Source organism: Rhinolophus ferrumequinum, chromosome 11 (genome assembly GCF_004115265.2).
Source record: "Rhinolophus ferrumequinum isolate MPI-CBG mRhiFer1 chromosome 11, mRhiFer1_v1.p, whole genome shotgun sequence".
Taxonomy (NCBI): domain Eukaryota; kingdom Metazoa; phylum Chordata; class Mammalia; order Chiroptera; family Rhinolophidae; genus Rhinolophus; species Rhinolophus ferrumequinum.
Genome location: NC_046294.1, coordinates 22,636,468 through 22,659,754, shown reverse-complemented (window position 1 = coordinate 22,659,754; position 23,287 = coordinate 22,636,468). Strand labels below are relative to the sequence as shown.

Genomic DNA, 23,287 nt, shown 5'->3' with positions numbered 1-23,287 from the left:
ATTGATCTGGTAGCTTTCAAAGATCTGGCTGGCCTCTGTGTCCTCTGCCCTAGAATTTAGGAACTAGGAACTATAAACACTGAATTTCCCTCCCCTTTAAAGTGAAATAAGAGAAGAGGGATCTGGGCTCTTGTGACTTTCAAATATCTGCAGAGTGGGGGTGACAGGTCCTCCCACATGAGGGGGGAGCAGGGTATAACCTTCCCTCATTTATCATTGGAATGGCACTTTTTCCAATTTGCCAAACCAAATGCAGCTTCCAAAGCTGGTCTCAGAGGAGGCAGGTAGAGAAGTTTTCTTTTGCATCAGGACTGGCCACCCCCCAGTGGAGCAGATGGAAATAATTTTCTCACTTAAGGCCAATCATTAAGTCCCACAGACACCATTATCTCAGCCTTTTCTCTCTAGCCAGTGTAACCCAGGTGTGAATAAGTTTAAGTCAAACCCACACTCTGTGCCCGTGGCATTCCAAAACCCTCCCTAGGACTTCTGGATATTTCCAACGGACTTATATGCCCTAGATCACCACTGCTCTGGGCAACCATGTCCAAGGGTGATCTGTCCATAGCTTATTGGACATAACACCCAGCCTTACCCTCAGTTGCCACCAAAAGTTCACTTGCACCAAAAGGCATTCATGAGAGTAAAACATTTTACCGAAGAGTTGGAGGTCACAGAGGTGAGATTACGTTCCGCAAAACATGCCAAGTTCTAATATATTCATGTTCCTGCTTTTACAAGTCCTACTCAATCCTTAAGAGCTTTACTCACTTGCGTTTCTCCCCCTTCGGCACCTAGCCTTCCACCTTCTCTCTTTCACTCTTCCTTTCAGCTCTGTCCCTTTCAGGAATGGAGGTCAAAAACCTCAAATGCCAGTAGGGACAAGCCGGTAACATACACGTGGGTTGAGAAGGTGGGGTGTCGGGCCATAGAGAGGAGGACCCAGACAGCCTCAAAGCACTCAGGTTCAAAACATTTGTAAGCTCTGTGTCCTACTAAATACGTACTTCTACCTTCAGCTCTACAGTGTCCCTCTTTGTCAGCCAAGACAGAGGGCCACCAACACTGGAGCTGGCCAGGCCTCTCTCCTCCACCCCCACGTGTGTCCTGAAGCCTTGCCAAGATGAGCGGTGCGTCAGCATAATCAGTCCACCTGGTCCACGCGTGAGCTGAAGTCGGCCTGTACCAGGTGAGCTTGAGTTCAGGATGATCTGGGCTTCCCCCGGGCTCGACTAATCGGTGCATTCTTCTTTATTCTTATTGGGGCAAAATATAAGTAACAAAATTTATCATGTGAATCACTTTTAAGGGTACAGTTCAGTGGCTCGTGCAACTCTCACCACCGCCCATCTCCAGCACTTTTTCATTATCCCAAACGGAAACTCGATGTCCATTAAACACTAACCTCCCCGTTCTTCCCTTCCCCCGGCCCCTGGTAACTATTCTGCTTTCTGCCTCTATGACTATTCTAAGTGCCCCATATAAGTGGAATCCTACAGTATCAGTCCTTTTGTGTCTGCTTTATTTCACTTAGAATAGTGTCTTCAGGGTTCATCCATGTTGTAGCATGTGTCAGAATTTCCTTCTTTTTTAAGACTGAGTAATATTCCATTGTGTGTAGATGCTACATTTTGTTTATCCGTGGATGGACATTTGGGTTTCTACCTTGCAACTGTTGGGAATAATGCTGCTGTGGACACTGGCTTACAAATATCTGTTCCAGTTCCTGCTTTTGCTTCTTTTGTGTGTCTACCCAGAAATGAAATTGCTGGATCAAATGTTTAATTTTTTTTTTTTTGAGGAGTTGTTCCTGTGTATCCTTGAACAGGTCACAGAACCTCTCTGAACCTCCTCTGTAAAATGGGGAGAATAAGAGCACTACCTTGTTAGGCTAGACTGAGAATTCATGCACGTAAAGCATTGGTTGGGCTCAAAGACTGGGCACATCAAAAATCTTCATGGGTACTTCCCCAACTGGCCTCTGAATCTGAGGCACTCAAAGTAAAGATCTCTAAAGTCCCTCCCAGCTCCAAAAATCCATGATCCCACCATTAAATTATTTTCCTGTTGGAGAAGCCAGGAGTAGGGAAGAATATATATCAGAGGAACACTCCCTTCAGAGTCCCCACAAAAATCCACCCCTGCCAAGCAGAAGGCCCAATTTTCATAGCTCTCTCCTTGGAATTTGCCAACACATCCCATTAAAAACCAACGTCTAATTTTTCTTGCCACTCCTTCCCCCTTGCTAGCTTTCCACATTCCCTTCCTCAGCTCATTCTCCTGCCCACGGAATATCTGTGCTTCGAATTATCTTCCCCAGTTGCCTGTATGTTCGTTCCCCACAAGCTAATGTCTGTTGGAAGCAACACTTGCGAAGTTATCCATATTAAGGTTTCATTCCCAAGAGTCACATATTTTAAATGAGTTGTTCCTCTTGGGCAGAATCCTGCTGGCAGAGCTACGGCTATTTGGTGAAGTCAGTGGAGTTGGGTTTCTCCCTCACATGCTGTTTATGTTGGGTTATCGCTTGGCCTCATGTCTGGATTCTCATCCTCCGACATGTGTCCCGTGCCGATGAGTAACAAAGACCTCCTGTGCCATCCCAGTGGATGTTTATATTTCACCAAATACTCATTTCAGAAAAGCAATTAGAGGAGATACCCTTCCAAGCGTCTCTTGACGGGGCCAGATTTAGATTCCAGCAGGGAGTCGACTCCCTCACTACTTAAAGGGATATTTTCCTTCTCCGTGCTATTCCTCCGTCTTCCCTCTAAATGTGATAGCTCCGCAACTGAAATACTCTTGCTAGACACGGGAAGTTGCTCTGCGTTCAGTCAGCAGCTTGGCTGCCAAGAAACCACGCACCCTCCCTGAAGCTTTTCCATAGCAGAAGGTAAAAGAGATTCTCAGGTCAGGAACAAATGGGTTTCTCAGATCCTGGGCAAGGAGAAAGGGGCAGCTGACCTTTTTAACTTTTATGGGTTTCAGCCATCTCACCTGCCACATCATAAAAGAAAAGAAGCAGGGGACTGCTGCTGCAGCCACGAGGAAACTCGTCCTCTGAGCCCCGACGCTCTGGGAAGGAACCCGGCTCCTGTGCAGCTGGGCTGAGGCTTGGAGGTTTGGCTCCAAAAGGCAGAGATGGAGCAGAGAAGTCTTCATGCCAAGTTGTCACCTCCCCCACCCCAACCCCTGCAAGGATCTGGGTTTCTGGGTTATCAGGCCCCTCATGGGCCCCTTCTTTCTTTACTAGTGTCTTTGAGCTGCTCCAGATGAAGACAAAATTCAAAGGAAACACTCTCTCCAGCTGAGTCAATCACCAAAGAAGATTTCACCTGGGGCACAGAGGCTATAGGAAGGTAGAAAGTATTGACCGAAGTGAGGTTTTATTCAGGTATCTTGGCTTTTTGTTCATCACGAAGGGATGATGGTGGAGTCCCCTTCTGTATAGTAGGTTATTGCATGTAGTGCCCTCACCACCCACGTAACCTGTTTCATTCTCAGGGAACTTGCCAGCTACCGTGTTTCCCCGAAAAAAAGACCTACCTGGACCATCAGCGCTAATGTGTCTTTTAGAGCAGAAATTAATATAAGACTGGGTATTATATTATACCCGGTCTTACAGTAAAATAAGACTGGGTCTTATATTAATTTTTGCTTCAAGAGACGCATTAGAGCTGATGGTCTGGCGAGGTCTTATTTTCGGGGAAACATAGTAATTGCAGGAAAGGAGCAGCCTCCTCTCAGTCTGTAGAGCCCAGGTGACAGGTAACTAACTAGCACAGGTGACAGGTAACCAGCACAGAAGGGAGGCAGAAAAAGCTCACAAAAGTCCCTGCTCCTACGAAAAGCTGCCCTGTTCTGTCATATCTGCACATTGCAACCTGTTCTTACCTCCTGACACCTCATCCCTTGAGCCATGTAAGGGACAGATGCACCTAAGAAGTCCGTTTCCTTGCCTGCCAGGGAGCAATTACAAAACAAGCCTGCCAGGCGCTAGCTTCTGCCCGCAGCTGGGTCGAGAGGCTCCCAGAAACTCTGTGTCTGGTTTCAGCCTCATTTGCCCCAGGAGCCCATTTGACATGGGTTTGTGGCTCCGCAAATGACATGTGAAAAACACAGAAGCCAGAGCTCTTTCTAAACAAACACTGTGCATCCCAGAAACAACTTGCACTTTTAACCTTAGCTTTTTCTTCTTTCTCTTTCTAATCAGGAAGGAAGTGTATATATGCTGAGTGAGTAAATCTCCCATGCTGGGTGGGATCTGTTCTAGGGATGCGACTTAAGATCTCACCAACAAGACTCAGCAGGAGGAACACCCTTCTGCAAGCCCTGCTCGCTGCGCGTTTCTCTCCTTCCCACTCACCTCTGAGGCAGCTCTGTCCTGGGGAAACTTAGCTTTTACAAGTCAGAGTGTGTAACCCAGACTGGATAGATTCCTGGACGCAATTTTATGCTTTAAAAAGCTAAAACAAACAAACAAACAAACAGATAACAAAACCCTGGAGCTGGTACCCCTTTCTGAAACAGTTCAGTCTCACAAGGTGGGATTGACAAAACCGTGTCACCTTCTCAGGGAGGGCAGCCGGTGCTCCAGCAGTACCCACCAAGTCCTCAAGAGTAGGACTAGCAGCCCCCCACCCCACCCCAGCATCAACCCTTGGGATTTCCCAGTCCCGCGCCTACCAGACCCCCTACTGGGGGGCCCTGACAGCTACTCACAGTACCTCTTGGCAAGGAGGAGATGAGTAGGAGCTGCAGAAAAATGAGCCCCAACTGCGTCCACCAGCCCAGCTCCATCGTTCCCGCGGCGGGTACCAGGAGTGACTGCTGGGGAGGGACCTCGGGAGGCTGGCGGACAGGCGGTTCTTACAGGGACCTCCCCAAGCCCCAGCTGAGCGGGAGCTCGGGTTTCAGCTCGCCAGGCTCTCCCATCCTCATCCCAGGGAACCACCTTAAGCGAGAGCGACGTCAGCCCAAACCTCTGCTCTCAGCTGCTTTAACCCTTGCGGGGCCTGGGGAGGCGTGGCCACGCAGGGAAGCTCGGGCTGTGGCTGGAACGGACACTTCGGGCACGGCACTGAACACCAGCCCAGGTCGGGCTGAGCTACCTGGTCGGGTTGAGGGAGGGGCGTGGCAGGCAGGCCCCCATATGGCTGGAAAGAGCAGAGGTAGGCGGGGCCGTGGGGAGGCTCAGGTGCGGTCTGAAGCCCCAGAGACATTCCAAGCCCCTCTGTTCAGTAGCCTGGGATGGGAGTCCCCTGCCAACCACAAGTAGCCTTGTGGGGAAGAGGCGCTGGTGATGGGAGGAGAAAGGGAGCCACCCGTCCCCCTTCCATGAATGTCTCCAGGCTCTCCTTCCCCCTAAGCTCTCCTTCCCTGTGAGCTTTTGCTTCAGGTGATCAGTTTGGAAACCTTATCTTGTGCTTCCATAGGGTACTGGAAAAATTCATCTTCCCATGATGCCCGTCGTGGCGAGTCCAGCAGCACTAACAGCTCCTGTGCACAGGGTATAAAATTCTCTACAGGTTTGGACGTTTCTTAGGTTGACACCTTACATGTATTAAGTCATTTATTCCTCACAATAAACCTATCATCTCCATCTTACAGAGAGGGAAACTGAGTCATTGAGAGTGCAATAGCTAATCCAAGGTCACACAGTGAGTACATGTCAGAGCCAGGGTTTGAACCCAGGCAGCTTGGGTCCAGAAGCTATGGTCCTAGCCCGCAGGCTCTACTATTTCTTAGGATGCTGTGGCGACAGAGCCAGGAGTGCAGTTTCCAGGCTCTCGGCCTCACGTGGAAAGGTGCTGGCTCAGGTAGTAAATGGCTATCAATTGTGACTGGATGGCCGTCAGCTATGGCTAGTTGGCCGTCAGCTGTAACCAGTGAGCCATTGGCCACTAATATAACTGCCATGGCTACGCTAGCAGCAAATGGGAGGCTAGCAAGAAGATGGTGGCTGAGCCTGCAAGAGCGGATCGCAGAGAGGTGGATGCTGCCAGCGAGAATATAGTGGTATGACTCCCCTATCTATGGCTCCATGGCTGTTCCTGTGTGGCCTCACCATGGCCTGCATTCTTATGTGGGGAGCGGGAGCTGAGACCCTGCAAGCCACCCCGCACGACAGATGCTGTGTAACAGCATTTTATTTAACCATTATAGTCACCATGTACAATAGATGGTATTGTCCACATAGTATGGATGCAGAAACCAAGACTCTGGGATTAAGTAACTTGCTCAGGGTCCCTTGGCTGAAGTGGCAGAGCAGGAGTCACACCCAGGTCTAACTCCGGGAAGAGCTGGGGCTTCAGGCCATGCTTCGTCCCAGTCTGTACAATCAGATGAAGAACCAAAATTGGGAGAAGTGACCATTCAGGCCTGCGGCAGTGGGGACGTTTCCCTGAGCAGGGGAAGCTTGACCTGGGGCCTGAGAGAGAGAGAGAGAAGGAGAGAGAGAGAAAGAGAGAGAGAGAAAGAGAGAGAGAGAATAAGAGAGAGAGAGAGAATCTCAATCCATGGAGGGAGTGAGGAGAACTTTCTAGAAGAAAAGACTGAATTTTGGCCAATGCCACTAGGAAATAATGAGTATTTACATGTTTATATTACATGTTTATAGTTTTTGTTTTCCCCCAAAGGATCCATGGTAACAGATACCATTAAAATGCATGTTAAACACACACACACACACACACACACACACACACACACACACGTGCGCCAACCCAAGAGGAGAGACAATGTGTACAGTTGGGATGTGGCAGAGAGCAGGAAAGAGGACAAGTGTGGCCAGGGTGATTAGATTCTATTCTATAGTTAATGGGAGACTCTGGAGTTTAGGAGCAGGGGGTGTTGGACCCCAAAGCGAAGCCCGAGGAAGAAAAGTCACCCTGGTATCCAGACTGAGGTGCAGCGGGGGTCAAGACTGGCACGGCAAGAACACCTGAGGCTGTGGACGAAGGCCTGGAGTGAGGCGTGAGCAACGGGCATGGAAGGGAGAAAGCGATGGCAGAACCTTGGGGAAGGCAGACTCCCCAGGGCCCAGGACAGACTGGATGGGCAGGAGTGCCGACACAGGTGCTCCTCTGGGGGAGAAATTCCTGAGTCCCAGCCGCGCTGCTGGGCCCACTGCAGTGAGGTGACTGGGAGTAAGAATTCAGCAGTCAGAGACCTGGGTTCGAATCCTTGATTCACCACTTCCTGATTGGCTTTAAGGAAGCTAACTCACTCTCTCAATCTCTGTTTTCTCATCTGCCAAATAGAACTAATAATCAAACCTACTTGGTTGACTGTTGAAAGAATTTGATGAGAGTATGTAGAGAAGGCCCTTAGCATAGGGCCTAGCTCATCCTAAATGCTCAATAAAGATGAATCACTATCTGTAGTATCTGTTGGAGACTCACCCCAAGAAAATCCCATGGTATGAACCTCCTTCCTCACCCTCAACTTCCTTATCCAGGTGAAATTGTTTAAAACAAGCACTGAGAGTAGCTTTAAAAGTGGGGGAAACACCAAAGGGCAGCATATCTAAGCAGAGGTTAGAAGAGGGGAGGTTTACTTTGCTGCTGGTCAACCAGCCCTACTCTAGTCCTTTGGTGATGGGTGTGGGGAGGAGATGACTTAGTTTCCAAATAACTGGGTGTTAGAGTCTCTCAGGAGTGTTTCCACCATTAGCTGACATTACCACTTCCTCCTCCCCTTGTCTCCCCTCCCCCTATACACACACAATCCTCCCTGAGTTAATAACACCCAGTAGCCTCTTCCCTATAGCAATTGTACCCCCAATAGGGTGGGGCCCAGGTGATAAACTTGACTGCCTTCTCTCTAAAGAAGTCCCTCCAGCCAGGTAAGCCTGGACAGAAGCCCTCACTTCTATTCTTGGACTGCTCACAGGAGCAAGTGGTCCCTGCTAGCTTATTGTCATGAATTTGAGTTTGCAAATTTCCTAGGGCTTTGGAACTTGAAAAGGAATTCTCAAAAAGGAATGAGACACATTTCTCTGGGGACCTCAAAGCAGTGATCAGATATCACCTTGTTGAACTTGACACACTTGGTCTGGGAGAGGAAGAGGAAAGCGACCATAACTGACACAGAAAGGTCAGTAGTTTGCCTGAGGCCATACAGCCTTACACAAATTTTGATTTTCCTACACAACTTTAGCTTCCTCTCTCCCCAAGTCAGTTTTTCATATTGATAAAGTTTAGTGTTGCTCTAAATCAGGGGTTCTTAACCTGGGGTTCTTCACGAAGTCTGTTGGGAAGGAGTTTTTAGAGGGCCTTTGAACCTCTGGAAATTATATGCAAAAATTTTGCATGCATTTTTTTGGAGTAAGAGGGAGCCATAACCTTCGTCAAAGTCTCAAGGAGATCTGCAGATTCCCAACTTTTTTTAGAATCACTGATCTTCATAAGCTGACATTGAAAAATTGGCCAAATAGTTGTTGGATTGGAGGAAAGTGGTTTAGTATATACAACTGTTGAGTCTGGGCTCTAAACCGCACAATGGATATTTGGAGGACCCTCCCCCACCCCCGGTTTCTCTATTTCTGCCTTAAGAACACTTGCTCTGGATCACATTGCCTAGTGTTGAATCTAACTGGACCACTTACTACCTTTGTACACCTGGGCAAGTTATTTCACCTATGATGGCCTCATCTGATGAGTTTTCTCATCTGTTAAGTGGAAAGAATAACGGTACCTAACCGCATAGGGTTCGAGTAAAGAGCACCCACAGTGCCTAAAATACACCATGCTCTCCATAAGCGTGGTTGTTTTCATTATGGTTATCTCTCCCTCCTGCCCTTACCTTCTACACCCACTTCCGGGAGGACTAAATCCCCAGAAAGGCTATGGGTGAAAAGGCAAAGTGCCATGCGGGCAAGCAGGGCATGATACCGGGACTTAAGAATTATCTGCTTAAAATCAGTACTCAGACATCCACAATTGGCTGTAGTAGATGGAGTCAGGCCACCCATTTATTTAACAAGTCACGATACCCACGAATTTTCTCATGAAAGGAGGAGGCACTCTAACAAAACCTGTACCTTTTCCAGTGCAACCAAGAAGGCTAGTTGTATGTGAATACACAGAAAGAAACAGCAGAGAAGCGTGTCTTATGAATACTAACAGCTTCCCGTTCTCCAGGCTGCAACTTCTGCAGATCAGCAGCTGAGTAGCAACCACATAGTGAGTGGAAAGCGCTGGGTAGAACTGGTCTTCCAACCCGAGAGAAGTGTCCCAGACTGCTGGTTAACGAAGTTTGGTTTTCATCAGCTGCACAAAACACAAAGTTCAAGTCAAGCAGGGCCAGAGATGGAGAAGGGTAGGTCTGTGGAAAAGATACAGGGCCCGTCCACCGGAGCCTGCTCTAACTGGCCCCACCATGGAAGTCTCCTGCTCTAATAAATACCTTCTGTTCACCTACACAACAAGCAATAATGTTCTGCCTCAAGGTCTGGCTCAGCTCCACTCTCTTTCCACTGGGAGCCAGGCAAGGGGGTAGGTGCATCTGTGGTTCTTTCTCTGGCCGCATTCTTCTTGCTCTATGTCATTCTTCATGCAAATGGCTGAAAGCCAGTGGGCCCCTCCTTCATAGTCAATGTGTTCCTGAATCACTTGGGGAAACCCGCTGTTGACTTCCATATGTCTATCGATAAACTTCAACTTAATACAGACAATAGTTTAGTGGTTACCAGAGGGTAAGGGGGGAGGTGGGTAGTAGATGAGGGTAAAAGGGATCAAATATATGGTGATAGAAGGAGAACTGACTCTGGGTGGTGAACACACAATGTGATAGATAGGTGACATATTACAGAATTGTACACCTGAAACCTATGTAACTTTACTAACAATTGTCACCCCAATTAACTTTAATTTAAAAAAAAAAGTAATGTTGTCAGCTAGGCAATTGAACTGCAAAGCATCACAAAGAACACTGGCAAAAAAAAAATCTTACCATAAACCAAGTGGGTAGCTTAAGAGTTCTACGAAGTTGAGCCCTTTAGGGTGGGGAAGGAAACAAAAAGTAGAATAACTCCAAGAGAAGGCAACATGGTACGGTGACACGAAGACACTGTGTATGAAATCAAGACTCCACTGTCTGCCAGCTGTGTGAACTCGGACACATTCACTGGCCCCTCTGAACTTCCATTTCCTCATCTGTAAAAAGGAGGTAATAGCTACCTTGTAATTTTGGTGAGAAGGTTAAAATGAGGCTGGCATACATACTAGTGGCAGCTCAATGTTCTCTACTGTTACACCAGTGAATATCTAATCTTAGAGTTTTTCAAAAATTCTCCCTTCAGATATTTAACTGAAATAAAACTTAATAGGTACCATTTTCGTTGGAGCTGGTGATGTAAGTGAAGTCGTGTTCCTCTATCCATTTGAAGCAAATGCGTGTCTGAAAAAATATTGCCTTGCCCGTTTATGCTTCTAGTTGGAGGTCTAGGGAAAGAGTGTGCATTTCTCTGAAGACAAAGTGAGACGCCTGTCCTGAGTGGGCCCTGTCCAGGTGTTAAAATACAAGTCATTCTGACTCTTTAAGTTAAAGACGGTAAGGAAGACTTTATGCAAGGGACCACGGCCGTGGGGTGCTGCAGTAGGGGAATGAGATTGGCCTCAATTCTGAATACAATTAGGAAAAGTGGGGATTTGGAGCCAAGGAGTAGAGTGGGGGGTCAGTAGGTAGAAACCTCCTAAGTGGAAACATCAGGGGCAAAGGGGGTGTTCTGATAGGATTCTTGCTGAAGGCAGGCCAGGGTGATCATCTATCACCTGGGGGACGATGGAGTACAAGGAATCTGACCAGACATCAAGGGTAAGCAGACCTCAGTGATGGAGGACGCTCACGCAACTCACTTAGCAGGATTTCTGCTCTTGAGGAAAAGGCCCAAGCACAGGGCCTACTTGAGAAAAGGCTCCGAGAAGCTTGACTAACGTTCAGCTAAGGAGAGAGTGTTTGTCTGAAGCAGACTCGTAGCTACAGAGAACAAACTGATGGTTGCCCGAGGGACGGGGGGCTGGGGAGCTGAGTGAGAAAGGTGAAGGGATTAAAAACTACAAATTGGTAGTTATAACACAGTCACAGGGAAGTAAAATACAGCATAGGGAATAGAAACAATAATGTGGTAATAACTACGTATAATGTCAGGTGGGTACTAATCGGGAGATCATGTCATAACTGTATACATGTCTAACCACTGTGCTATACACCTGAAACTAGTAAAAATTAAATTGAATGTCAACTGTAACTGAAAAAAATAAGTAAATAAAGAAAACCTTGATTGATGCAGGCAATCAAAAACAAAAAAAATAAAAAAGGAGAGAGTGTTTGTCACAGGACTCAGAATTGCACTGCGTGGTCAGCATGGCCACCTGTCCACTGCGATAAACAGGATTCCGATACAAAGCAACCGGTCTCCTTCTATGCACCCTCCTTCTGTGTGCTAAAGGAGAAAGCACAAATACTTACTAGGTAAAAACCGTTCATTCATTTATCCAACACAACTTACTGCATGTCTGCTATGTGCCAGACACCCTTTCAGGTCCGTGGAGCATGGCTGTGAACAACACCTGTGTGTCCCTCACCTTGTGGGTGTCCAGACCAGGTAGCCATGAGATACTGAGCAAATGTGATGAGCAACACAAGTGAGGACAGAAGGTCCTGGAAGCATGCAATGGGGGAAAAGGGGCAATCTTGTCTGAGGCTCAGAAAAGCTTCTCTGAGGAAGTGACATTGAACGTCAGGCCTGAAGAAAAACAGGAACGGGAGAGTAGAGGACGGTGATGAGGAGGGCCGTGTGACAAGATGCAGGCGGGCCTCGGAAACCAGCAACTTTACTCTAAGGGCAACGGGAACCAATCGGGGAGGGCCAGCGAGTGGATCGGATTTGTGCCTCAGACTCAGCTCTCTGACTGCAGCCTGCATCCCGCAGTGGTGAGAAGTGGCTTGATGAAGGAGGCTCGGAGTGGGTAAAAAACGATGGGATCCATGATTCTGGTGTGTGTGGAGGACAGCAGTGAGAGAGAGAGAGAATCAGAGATGACTCCCAGTTGACGACCATGAGATGTTTGGGGGGAGTACACTGCAGTATTCTAGAGGAGGCCCCCCTCATTCTCTCTCTCTACTCTGGGACAAGCCAGCTACCATGCTGTGAGCAGCCCTAGGGAGGGTCTCAGACGGAAAGGACCTGCAGCTTCCTGACCCCAGTCCCATGAGTGAGCTTGGAAGCAGATTCTCCAGCCCTTCCTACGTCTAACTTCTCTGCAACCTCATGTGAGTCCTCCAGCCAGAGCCATCCAGCTCAGCTGCTCCCAGACTCCTGACCCTCAGGAACTGGGCCAGAGGATAAATTATATTGTTTTAAGCTGCGACATTTGTTACACAGCAATAAATTACCAACACAAAAGGTTTCTGAATTGGGCAATCTGGGTTAGAGAAGACACTAAAACTGTCCCTACCCTGGTAAACCTGCAGAAAAACGAAAACTGCCAGCCAGCCAGCCAGCGGCAGCTTAACAACTCAACAGTGAGAAACGTTACTGTCACAGTGAGGAGGCTACAAGCCCAATTCCTGTGGCTTAAATGACAAGGAATTTTATTAATATTATCTTGCATACCAAGAAGTCCACAGGAAGCGCGGCTCTCTAATTACTTCCGTAGCTCAACATCAGCGGTAAATACCCAGATCCGAATTACCAAAAGATATACACAGAATGCACCCATTTGTATAAAATCTCAGGACATAAAAAATTAGCATATATTGTTTAGGAATACAAACACATATCATTAAACCATTAAAACCTATGCAAGAAAGGACATACACTACCTTCAACATAGCGGTTCCCGCTGAAAAGGAAGGACGTCGCAAAATGGGGGACACGAAGTTTTAGTTAAAATAGAAAATAAGCAAAAGAGAAAGCTGAAGCAATTGAAGTGAAATGTTAACATGTATTTTATCTTTGAGGTGAGTACATAGATATCTGTTATTGTCTGGAATTTTTGTATGTTGAGACTATTTATAATAATATCTATATCTTATAGTGCTATAAAGAAGGAGCTACAAGGAGATGTAAGAGGGGGACACGTGGGAATATTTTCTAATAGAGAGAACAAGCCTTTATTGTTCCATGTAAGAAAACATTTGTGCGTCTCTTATGGGTCGGTCCCATCCTAGGCAATACGGTAGCATGGTGAATGAGACGATGAGGCTTGTTTTCGTGGAGCTGACATACAATTGGGCAAAGATCTATAACAAACAAAGAAAGAAGGATCAGATGGTGAGAGTGCTACGCCAGAAATGAAATGGAGAAGTATGCTCGAGAGTGACTGAGGAAGGAACTTCAGTCTGTGGAATCAGGGCAGGCCTCTCTGAGAAAGTGACCATAAGCTGACACCGGAAGCCAAATGCCACCGGGAGCCTCTGAGGAAGGGGCGTTCCGGAGAGAGGGTACAGCAAATGCAAAGGCTCCAAGTTGGAAATGAGCTTTGTGCTCTTGAGGAACACGAAGAAGGCCAGTGTGGGGCTGGCATGCAAATACACAAACAACTCCTTCAACGGGAGGGGGGGAGGGGTGGGAAGTGAAAAGGGCCAGGAGGAAATGTTGGGAGGATCAAACAAAGCTTCACATCAATGTCGCATTACCTTTGGGCCTCAGGGAATCCCTTGAGAATCTAGTGAAAAGCTGTGGCTTCTAGAAAAATACACACACATACTGATTTTTGCTAACAATGTCAGGATATGTGCAGACCCTCCAAAGCCTACCCAGCATGACCTAATTCCAGCATGGGAAGTGAAGCCTCGTAATTCCCAATCAGGGGGGATATGGAGAACTGGCCTTTTCTAGCCAGTGGAGGACTCCTCTGTAGGTAACATTTGCATGAGAGCTCCCTGCTGTGCTGGCGGAGAAGTCCTGACTTCTACCCTCCTCCTTTGTTTCCCCCTGCTTTTCAGTGTCAGACCTGCATAGTGGTCTGAAGACTCTCCCTGCCTACTGCTGCCCCTGTCCTTTTTATCTTTCACAGGCTTCACCGCCAATAATTATGTCTTGCACTTCTAACTCTGCTTGGTGTCTGATTCTTAGAGGAACCAACCAGCACAACTGGTACCAGGAATGATCAAAAAGAAGAGGTGGCAAGACGGGGGTTTGGGTTCTGGATCACTCACTACACAGCAGTAAGGAAGGCCCCATCCCAAATGGTATTCAGGACACAAATAATCCCTGCAACAGGTGCTAAAATTCTCACAGGTGGTTACTTAAAAGAACAACCTGGTGGAGGCAAATGCCTTGGCTGGTGTGATGATTCCAGTCTTTGAACATAATGGAAAAACAACACACTTCAGGACGGTGAAAACAGCTGGTTACTAAGTGGAATTGATTACAGAGGGATAATGAGAAACTAAGGGCAATTAACAGACTGAAAAACTAAGTGTGAAAGCCAGTGGTCCTCTTTGGTCGCTCCTGCAGTAGGAGAGAACTCAGGTCCTGACATTTATAGTCGACAGGCTTCAAAGAGAGTCGAATGCTTAGTGAAGGCAGGTCTACTATGCTAAACTCAGTGCCCTGGCTGGAAAAACCTGAACTCCTAAACATGAGATTGAGTCACCTGGATGGATGCCCCCAAAGATTGTGGTTCCACGGACTTCTCTGTATCCTCCGCACCTACAGAGATGGCTCACCTGTCCCTATTAAAAACTAGAACTCTCTCTTGTGGGCAGATAACAGCCTGGGCCTCTCTACTGCAAGACAAAAGGTGTCCTCCTCAGGACTTTCCCCCAGACTTGGATTATACTAGGGTTAAATCCCAGTATAATCCAAGTTTAGGGAGGAATGGGTCTGATAAGGAAAGAAAGAGACAAACCCAACTGGAGCTGCAATAATTAGCGAGCAGGTATGAGCAGGAGCCACGGGAAGACCTGCGAAACTAGACTTTGAGGTTGCGAATCAAGGGGTACAGAACATAAGAATGGATGGGCAAAGTTCATTTACTGGGGAGTACTGTTCGCAACAGGGATATGGGCAAATTCGCTGCTAGGTAACTCTTAGAAACCTGGAGAAAGCAGGAGCCCACACTGACCAAAGTGGCGATGGCTAGGATGCCATAGAAGATGGTGGGACTAAAAGGCTCAGGGAAGTAGGCATGCTGGATTGGATATGTGAGAAGACAAGGTCCATCAGAGATTTGGTCCATGGAAGGACACAGAAGACACCCTCTTCACCACGGCCATCAGGCATGTACTGAAGGGAGAGGCACTGACATCACTGAGGCATTCAGGCGTGGCTTTCCTCTACAGGCTACAGTTGACTGTAGGGAATACATCACAGGACTTGGCTACTAACAGCCAGGGGAACAATAAGACCTTGAAGCAATAGAGTCCAGGCGATGATGTTTAACCACCATAAATAAGGAGGCCCTACAATACTCTCATAACCAGCAACACTGAAGGGACAACCAACGGGGCTGAACCCTAGGGATGAAATAGGTAGACCAGGAGGGTGCTGCTTTATACAATCAAAAAGGGTAAGAATGGAGGAGCAGGAGGCTGAGAGTGGTAATCCCAACTGTTTGCCATGAACTTTGCTCAACTCCTGTACCTCAGCCAGTTTTCATACCCAGGACTTGTTAGCTACAGAGGTGGATAGGTCCCCAAAAAGAAGTACAGCAACACCGCAGCAAATATATGTATTACAATGATTCCCTTGATATTTCCCTAAAAAGACCTACAACCACTTACTCAGATGACTGTGGACTGAGGAAAAGGAAATACCAATGCATTTTGAGGGTTATTGGACACAGAGTCTAAAATGACATCAATACCTGGAGACCTGGAATAGCATCATGGCCACCTGTGAGGGGCATATGGAAGCAACTTAATAAATTGAATCCTGGCTAAGTGCCAGCTCAAAATGGGTCCAGTGAGTCCATGGACCCACCCAGTGATCGTTTTCCGGGTCTCAAAATATATAATTGGGATTGACATACTCAGCTGTTGTACTCCTTGGTCCACCATAATAGAAAGACCAAGAAAAGCATCTGAAACTGCCTTCCCCTTCCCAAGATAGTGAATCAGAAACAATTAATACATTCCTAGGGGATGGTGGAGACTAGTTCTACCCCTAAGGATCTGAATGATGCAGTGGTGGTGGTCTTTTTCATATCTCCATATCTCAATTTAATTCACCAGTCAGGTCTCTGAAGACACCGGATGGACACTGTAAAATCACTGTAGACAATAACATACTCAGCCAAGAAGTCGTTCCAATATGGCTGCCTTGCCATTCATAGTATCCACTAGAGCAGATGAACATGGACTCAGGTAAATAGTATGCAGGCAATGACTTCTTTTTCATCCCAATCAGAGAAGAGAATCAGAAACAATCGACATTCGTGTGGAACGGACAATAATTTACAGTACTGTCCTAGCTTGTGTTAATTCTCCTGCTGTCACAATATAGTCCAAGAAATCTGGGCCATCTGGATATCCTGCAGAATATCACATTGATTCATTACATCAGTGACTGAGCAGGAAGACTAAGAGATGGCTAGTACACTGCGGGCCTTGGTAAAGCAACTCACTTCAGACGGTGGAAGATAAACCCTATGAAGACGCAGGGTCATGGTACACTGTTAAAACTTTCAGGGGCCCAGAGATCAGGGTCATGCTGAGAAATACTGTCCAGAGTAAAAGACAAATTGCTGCACTTTTCATCCCCTACCACCATGAATGAAATATGAAGTCTTTCAGGCCTCTTTGGGTCGGGTTCTGGAAGCAGCACGTTCCACATCTAGCAATACTCCTTCAGCCCACATGCCAGGAAATCTGAAAGGCAGCCAGCTTTGTGTGGGGCCTGTGCAAGAAAGGGATCTGCCGTCAGTCCGGTCATGGTACAAGTAGCTCTGCACTTGGAGCATATCACCTGGCTGACCACCTGGTGTTGGAGGTGTCAGGGTGGGAAAAGATGCAAGAAGGGTCCTACAGCAAGCTCCCGTGGGAGAATCACAACAGAGCCCCTGGGGTTCTGGACCAAGGCATGTCATCTGCAGCATTTGCTTTTTTGAAGAACATACTCTAGAGTGTTACTGGGCCTTCATGGACATGGGATATTTGGCTCTGGCATATCAAGTGAATATATAACTGCCCACCATGAGCTGAGTTCTGTCGACCATCCAAGTCATAAAGTTACACAGGGCCGTAGCAGGCCATCCTAAGATGGAACTGGTACATCCAGAATGGATGCCATGCAGGACCAGAGGACACAATCAAGCTTCATGAGGAACCCCAGACTCCCATGCCATCCTCCATGGTTGCCCAGTGCCCCTCTCTCAGCTTGCACCTGTGGCCAGATGGTTAGGGGGCATTACCAATACAACTTAGCTGAAAGAGAAAAATCCCAGATGGAACATCTCTGTATGTGAGTATAAGCAGAAAACGGATGGTGGGTGTATTACAGAGCTGCCTTGAATGACAGCAGTAAGGGAAAGTCTTTCCAAAGGGTGGAGCTTTCAGTGGTGCATGAAGTCATCTGCTTTGTGTGGAAGGAAAAGGGGTCTGAAGTGAGAACATACATAGACTCTTAGACAGTAGCAAATGGCCTCACTGGCTGGTCAGGAGCCTGAAGTGAAAAGGACTAAGTGAGTAGAGACAAGAAAGTCTGGGGTAGAGGCATGTAGTTGGGCATACGATAGTGGGCGCCAAGCAGGACCAAAAAGTGTGATCATGGTGAGCAAGAAGGCATCCACCATGGAAAAGCTATTCATTGAATATGCAAGTAGACACAAACAACTCAGCCAACATTAGTCAGTATTTATCATCAGCCGCCCCTACCTGGCATGATGGGCACATGAATAGATGGGCCATGCTGACCGAAATAAAGGTTACACGACACAACAGTCTGGACGGCTGCTTACCGAAGCCAATGGTAACAACGGCCACCTCTGAATAACCTGCAAGCAACAAAGCCCAATGCTGAGCCCCTGATGCGGCGCTATTCTGGTCCAGTAGGGCTGGGACAGGGACCTGAGATTTTGCCTTTCTAATGAGAACCCAAATGATGCCAGTGATACTGGTCTATGTACCAAGGTTACTAACAGAGGCTGGATGACTAACAGAGGGGCAAGTTCTTTCAATAGGCTCCCAAGGACAGTCATGAAGGTTTTTAGCAGGGACCTCTTTTCCCCGTAAGCAGCAGCAGCAGCAGCAGGGGACGCGTGGCCCTTGAGAGCTGGCACCACGGACTCAGCCGGACTTGATCCAGGGGGTTTTCAAACCATGCCCCCTGGGAATGCAGGGGTTACCCTTTGCTAAGCAGCTCGAAAGTGAGCGGCATGAATTGGGATTTCGGACTTGTAACAGAGTCTTCTCTTCCCTCTGCACTGCTGGCTTGACCAGAGGCCGCACACTTTCAGTCTTGAGTTTCCACGAGCTGCAACAGAATTGTAATCGAGGGAAGTATGCTAATCTCCAAAGGAGATAAAGATTGGGAGGGATCTGGCAGGGGGCCCCCCCGAAACCCACGTGCACGGATGCCTTCCTTGGGCTCTGCAAACCTACGTTACCCCTTCTCCTTCACAGTGGGCCGCCCCGGGCCTCAGGACAACCATAAGTCAGGCTGGACCAGGGCTGCATTGACACCAGGCTGCTCATGAATGTCCCTCTGGTGCACTGGGGCCATTTACCTGTGATTTGGCTCGGGACCCTTTTTTTCTTATCATGTTTCATTGGAAAACCTGATCTCATTTAAGGTTTGGGTTTCCAAATGTGTTTCTGGGCAGGTGACCAGTGGAATGCAGCCAGGGAAATGTAAACAGTTAATGAAATCTAACAGGGTCCACACTTTCAGTGATTTCCATGCCTCCAACAAGTCTGTCTCTCGTATTTCCTCCACTGCACTCTTCCTCCTGGGTATGGTTTGGGTCTGTTCTCCATCACCACATTGAGCGCCTCAGGGAAACACAGGTGTCCGCAGTCATTAGAAATTCAAATCCACCTGCTGGACCACGTGCAGGAAGAAGGGGAGCTCGGGGTCAGCCGGGATGTGATGGGTGAGGGGTGGCTGTCTGGCCACAAGCCCAGAAGGACCCATAAATCATGCCAGTTTCCAGCGGCAAGGCGCTCTAATGGGAGTCAGGTGAGAGACCCCCCTGCAGCCAGGCGGCTGGGTGCTATTAAACAGTGGCCCCCAGAGGTCTTGAAGGTGGGTGTCAGTGGTTCCTTACACCCTGGAAGCAATTTATGCGCCATGCCTGCTCTTCTCTGTGTGTGTCCGTACATCTCCCTCTCCTCTGCCCTCCTCTCCCCACTTCCATCCTCTCTTTCCCCTTTCTTTCCTTTTGTTATCCCCCCTCCTCTCCTCTTCCTTCCTCTTTATGTGCAGCAAAGTAAGGCTTAGGAACCCACGCCTCGGGTCAGACTGGGCCATCACTTAACCAGGGAAGTGGGAGTTCTCAGCGCGTGGCTGAGGCACATCAGATCATTTGAAACCCAGGGAGCCTGCTTGGAGGGGGCATGGGAAATAGGCTAGGGGCCTCTGATTAAAACATGAAGTGGCCCACTTTGTCATTGTCCTCCACGTCCACCCCTTCCCCCATTTTAGCATCTGCTCACCTGTCTTGACATCACCACGGGCCTCCCCTCCCAGGCCATCTCCGACCATCTCTGCTTGCGCTACAGACTTGCTCCCTCCTCCAAACCTTCTCCCGTGCTTACTCGTGGGGGCCCAACTCCGCTAATGAAAGCATCCCTGCTGAGCACAAGCCTTCAGACCCTGAGAGTGGGCATTCTTGAGTCCAGGCTGTGCCATCAGGGGAGACATTTCAGGCGTGCTGGCTTTCTTCCATCCCTCCAGTCTCGCGACATGGAGCCACCCAACCTGGAGGCCTGCTTGCCTCGCAGCATGAGCCCAAGTCTCCGTGGGACTGAGGAAATACCAGTGATATATGTAAGTTCCCCAAACTCCCTTAAGTACGAAGAGATAGCGAGGCTAGAAATCAGACCTCCATCTTAGCTGTCTGCCCTTGGAAAACTTGCCTTTCTCTCTGAGTTCTGCTTCCTTCTCAGTAAAGTGAAGGGTTGCACGGTGTGATCTCTGCGGTCTCTCTCAGCCTCTAAATTCAGTCGTTTATTCTACACAAATCTGAGTTTCTCAAGTCTCCCTGGTCTGTGGCTAAAAACAGATCACCCGTTTTAGCCACTCCCCACACATCACTGGCGTTCTTCCACAGGATGGTAGAGGACATCCAGTGCCCCGAAAGACCTCAGCCCCTCGTCCTCTGCTATGCCCTGGAGGTGTCTCCCAGCTGTGTACAACCCAATCACTTGTCAGACACAATGCAGCCATTGGTAGCCGCTGGAGTTTTCTCTTCTCCCATCCCCCTCACTCATGCTGCCTACAATACCTAAAGCTCTTGAGAGCTCCCTGTGTGGCCTCCAAGCTGCTGATGATTCTAGTTCAATGGCAATGTCCGGGCAAGGGTGTTGCTACCTGTCACAGCTCCTACAGCTGCTGGGCCTCCAAGTGCCAACAGGTTTTGGGCCACCTCAGAGTGAGGGAGGTAATCACCTCCTCCTGTACTCACAGTCCTACGGGGTCACCCAGACCTCCGGAAGGGCCCACTTGTGCCCCTAAGAATCACAGAGTCTATTATACAAATAGTTCCTCATTCTTCCCCTTAGAAGCGTCCTTTATACAGGACCAGACGGAGTCCATGTCTGACTTCACGGGGCTGACCCTCCCAGTGAGGGTGGGGGAGCCTCCAGCGGTCCCCCCACCACTTCTACACGTTTGAATTCTGTTTTCAGCTCAGCTGAGCCATCCCTCCTATCTCCCAACACACATACACATACATATATATAATGCTGTGATTTACATCATCCTGGCAAATAAAGGAGAGAGAGAGAGAGAGAAAGAGAGAGAGAGAGAGAGAGAGAGAGTGTGTGTGTGTGTGTGTGTGTGTGTGTGTGTGTGTGTGTTCTGAGTGAAAGAGAACTAGCAGCTCTGTTCCAAGTGAATCGTCCAGTATGCCAAACCACCATCCTGGGTAAAAACAGACAGTTGTCTCATCCCCTACCCACCCCCTACGGATTCTAGAAGCAGGATATGATCTCCAAAGAAAACCTGTGACAAATAGTGCTGCTGGTGACTTAAAACTCTGTACTTGCTGACAACTAAGAATCAAAGTGATAAGGGAATAAAACATCATACTGTAAAGAAAATGCTTTCTTGTGGTTAATGGAAGGGCCTGGAAGCAAAAATATAGGTTAGATGCTCAGTCTGGAAAATCAGCACGATCCTATTTTTAGAACTAATGAAAAGAGCCTTGCAGAATGACAAGGTACAATAACAGCTGTTTTTCTCTCCCTAGAAACAGGGATTAAAAAATAGTTATGAGGGGCGGCCGGCTAGCTCAGTGGTCGGAGTGCAGTGCGCATAACACCAAGGTCTCTGGTTCGATTCCCACATGGGCCAGTGAGCTGCGCCCTCCACAACTAGATTGAAAATAACGACTTGACATGGAGCTGATAGGTCCTGGAAAATCATGCTGTTCCCCAATATAAAGGGGGGAAAAATTTTTTTAAGTGGTTATGAAATGTATGGACGCAGGATTCCAAGTGAAGAAACCTGGAATGCAGGCCTGATTTTATGAGTTGTGCTCCCAGAACGCAAGTCAGACCATATATTCCCATATGTATTAATTAACTGGCAGCTTGATTATTATCAATACAGTGCATGTGACCAGAAGACCAGACCTAGTTTAGGGAATCAAGGAAGGCTTCCTGGAGGACGTGTTGGTAGAGTTGAGGTTTAAACGATAAAGAGGAATTGATGAGACGGTAGAATGATACATTAGTGTTCCAGGTGATGAGGCAAGTAGAGTGATACGTTAGTGTTCCAGGTGGAAGAAGCAATACTGACAAAGGCAAGCTAGGAAGGAACATCATATATGTGATGAACTGGAAAAAGACCAGTGCAAACTGAAGCCCAGAAAGTACCAATAAGGGGAGGCTGGTGAGGTAAGCAGGTCACAGTAGACCATGCTGAGGTCTCTTGTCCTTACGTCTTGTGGTAGCTGCTTGCCAAGGTGGTGTCCAGTGATCTCTACCTCCTGGCAGCCGTGCCCTCCAACAGTGTACCTGAGCTGGTCTGTGTGACCAATGGCACATGGGAGAAGTGATGGGCCATCACTTCTGCAATTTGGTTATAAAAGACACTGCTGCTCCCATCTGCGCTCTGCCATACAGGGTCGCTGGTCCTGCTCCCCGCACCAGAATGCAGGATATGGTGAGACCGAAAAGGAACACCAACAGAGCCATGGATAGGGGGTTCATACCGCTATATTCTCAATGGCAGCTGGGTTGGAGACACAGGAAGCAGGAGCCACACGATCCACAATCTGCCGTCTGCTTCTCTGCCAACCAACCTACCAACCCCCTAGCTTAGCCACGGCAGTTATATTAGCGGCTAATGGCTAACTGGTAACAGCTGATGGCCACCCAGCCACAGCGGATGGCCATCTGATTACAGCTTATGGCCATCTAATAACCCAGCCAGCACCTTTCCACGTGAGGCCAAGAGCCTGGAAACTGCTCTCTAGGACTCTGTCCCCACACGCTCTCTCTTGGGTCACTCTGAGGGAATTCATGTCACAAGCAGCCCTGTGGAAAGCCTCACAGGGCAAGGAATTGAGGCCTCTTGCCAAGAGCCATGTAACTGAGCTTGCAAGCAGATTCTCCAGCCCAGCCCTTCTTTTGCTGACTGCAGCCCTAGGCGACACCTCAACTGCATGGTACTGAGAAACCCTGAGCCAGACCTTACGACTAAGCCACTCCTAGATCAATCTCCTCAGAAAATGTGTGAGACAATGTTTGTGTTTTAAGATGGAACGTTTTGGGAGTAATTTGTTATGCAGCAATAGATATCGAATAAGTAAGAGTAGCAAGAGAGTTAAGAGTCGCTAATTGTGTGACTCTGAACGAGTCACTTAACCTATCTGGGCATTCAATTTCATTTTCCACCTATAAAACGAGGGGTGAACTTAGGTAACAGACTGTTAGCACAGGAAGGGATTCAGAGATAATGTAGGAAGGCCGTGAACCCCAGAAGGGAGGCCAGTGGCCACAGATGAGAACCCAGAGTGAGACAGTTGGAAGTAGCTCGCAGTGGGGTGCTAATGATAAGGTTCCCATGTACTGGCCACTTACCCTCTGCCAGGCAGTGGGCAGGCATTATCTCCTATAACCCTGCCATCTAGCCTGAGTGAGGCACTAGATTATCACCATTTTACAGAGG

The 23,287-nt window shown here is 48.1% G+C and overlaps 1 protein-coding gene across 2 annotated transcripts in view; it reads right to left on the bottom strand.

Annotated features, from left to right (window-relative positions):
* PAMR1 (peptidase domain containing associated with muscle regeneration 1) overlaps positions 1 to 23,287 on the bottom strand; it is a 156,423-nt gene that overhangs the window by 73,077 nt on the left and 60,059 nt on the right. Inside the window, exon 1 of one of the 2 annotated variants that reach the window (XM_033120116.1) lies at positions 4,728 to 5,065. The exons of the other annotated variant lie outside the window; for it this stretch is intronic. Within the exon in view, the coding sequence (XP_032976007.1) occupies positions 4,728 to 4,800 (73 nt within the window). The 5' untranslated portion in view covers positions 4,801 to 5,065. Of the gene's footprint in view, positions 1 to 4,727; positions 5,066 to 23,287 lie in introns of those variants that run through there. 2 annotated transcript variants of the gene reach the window in all.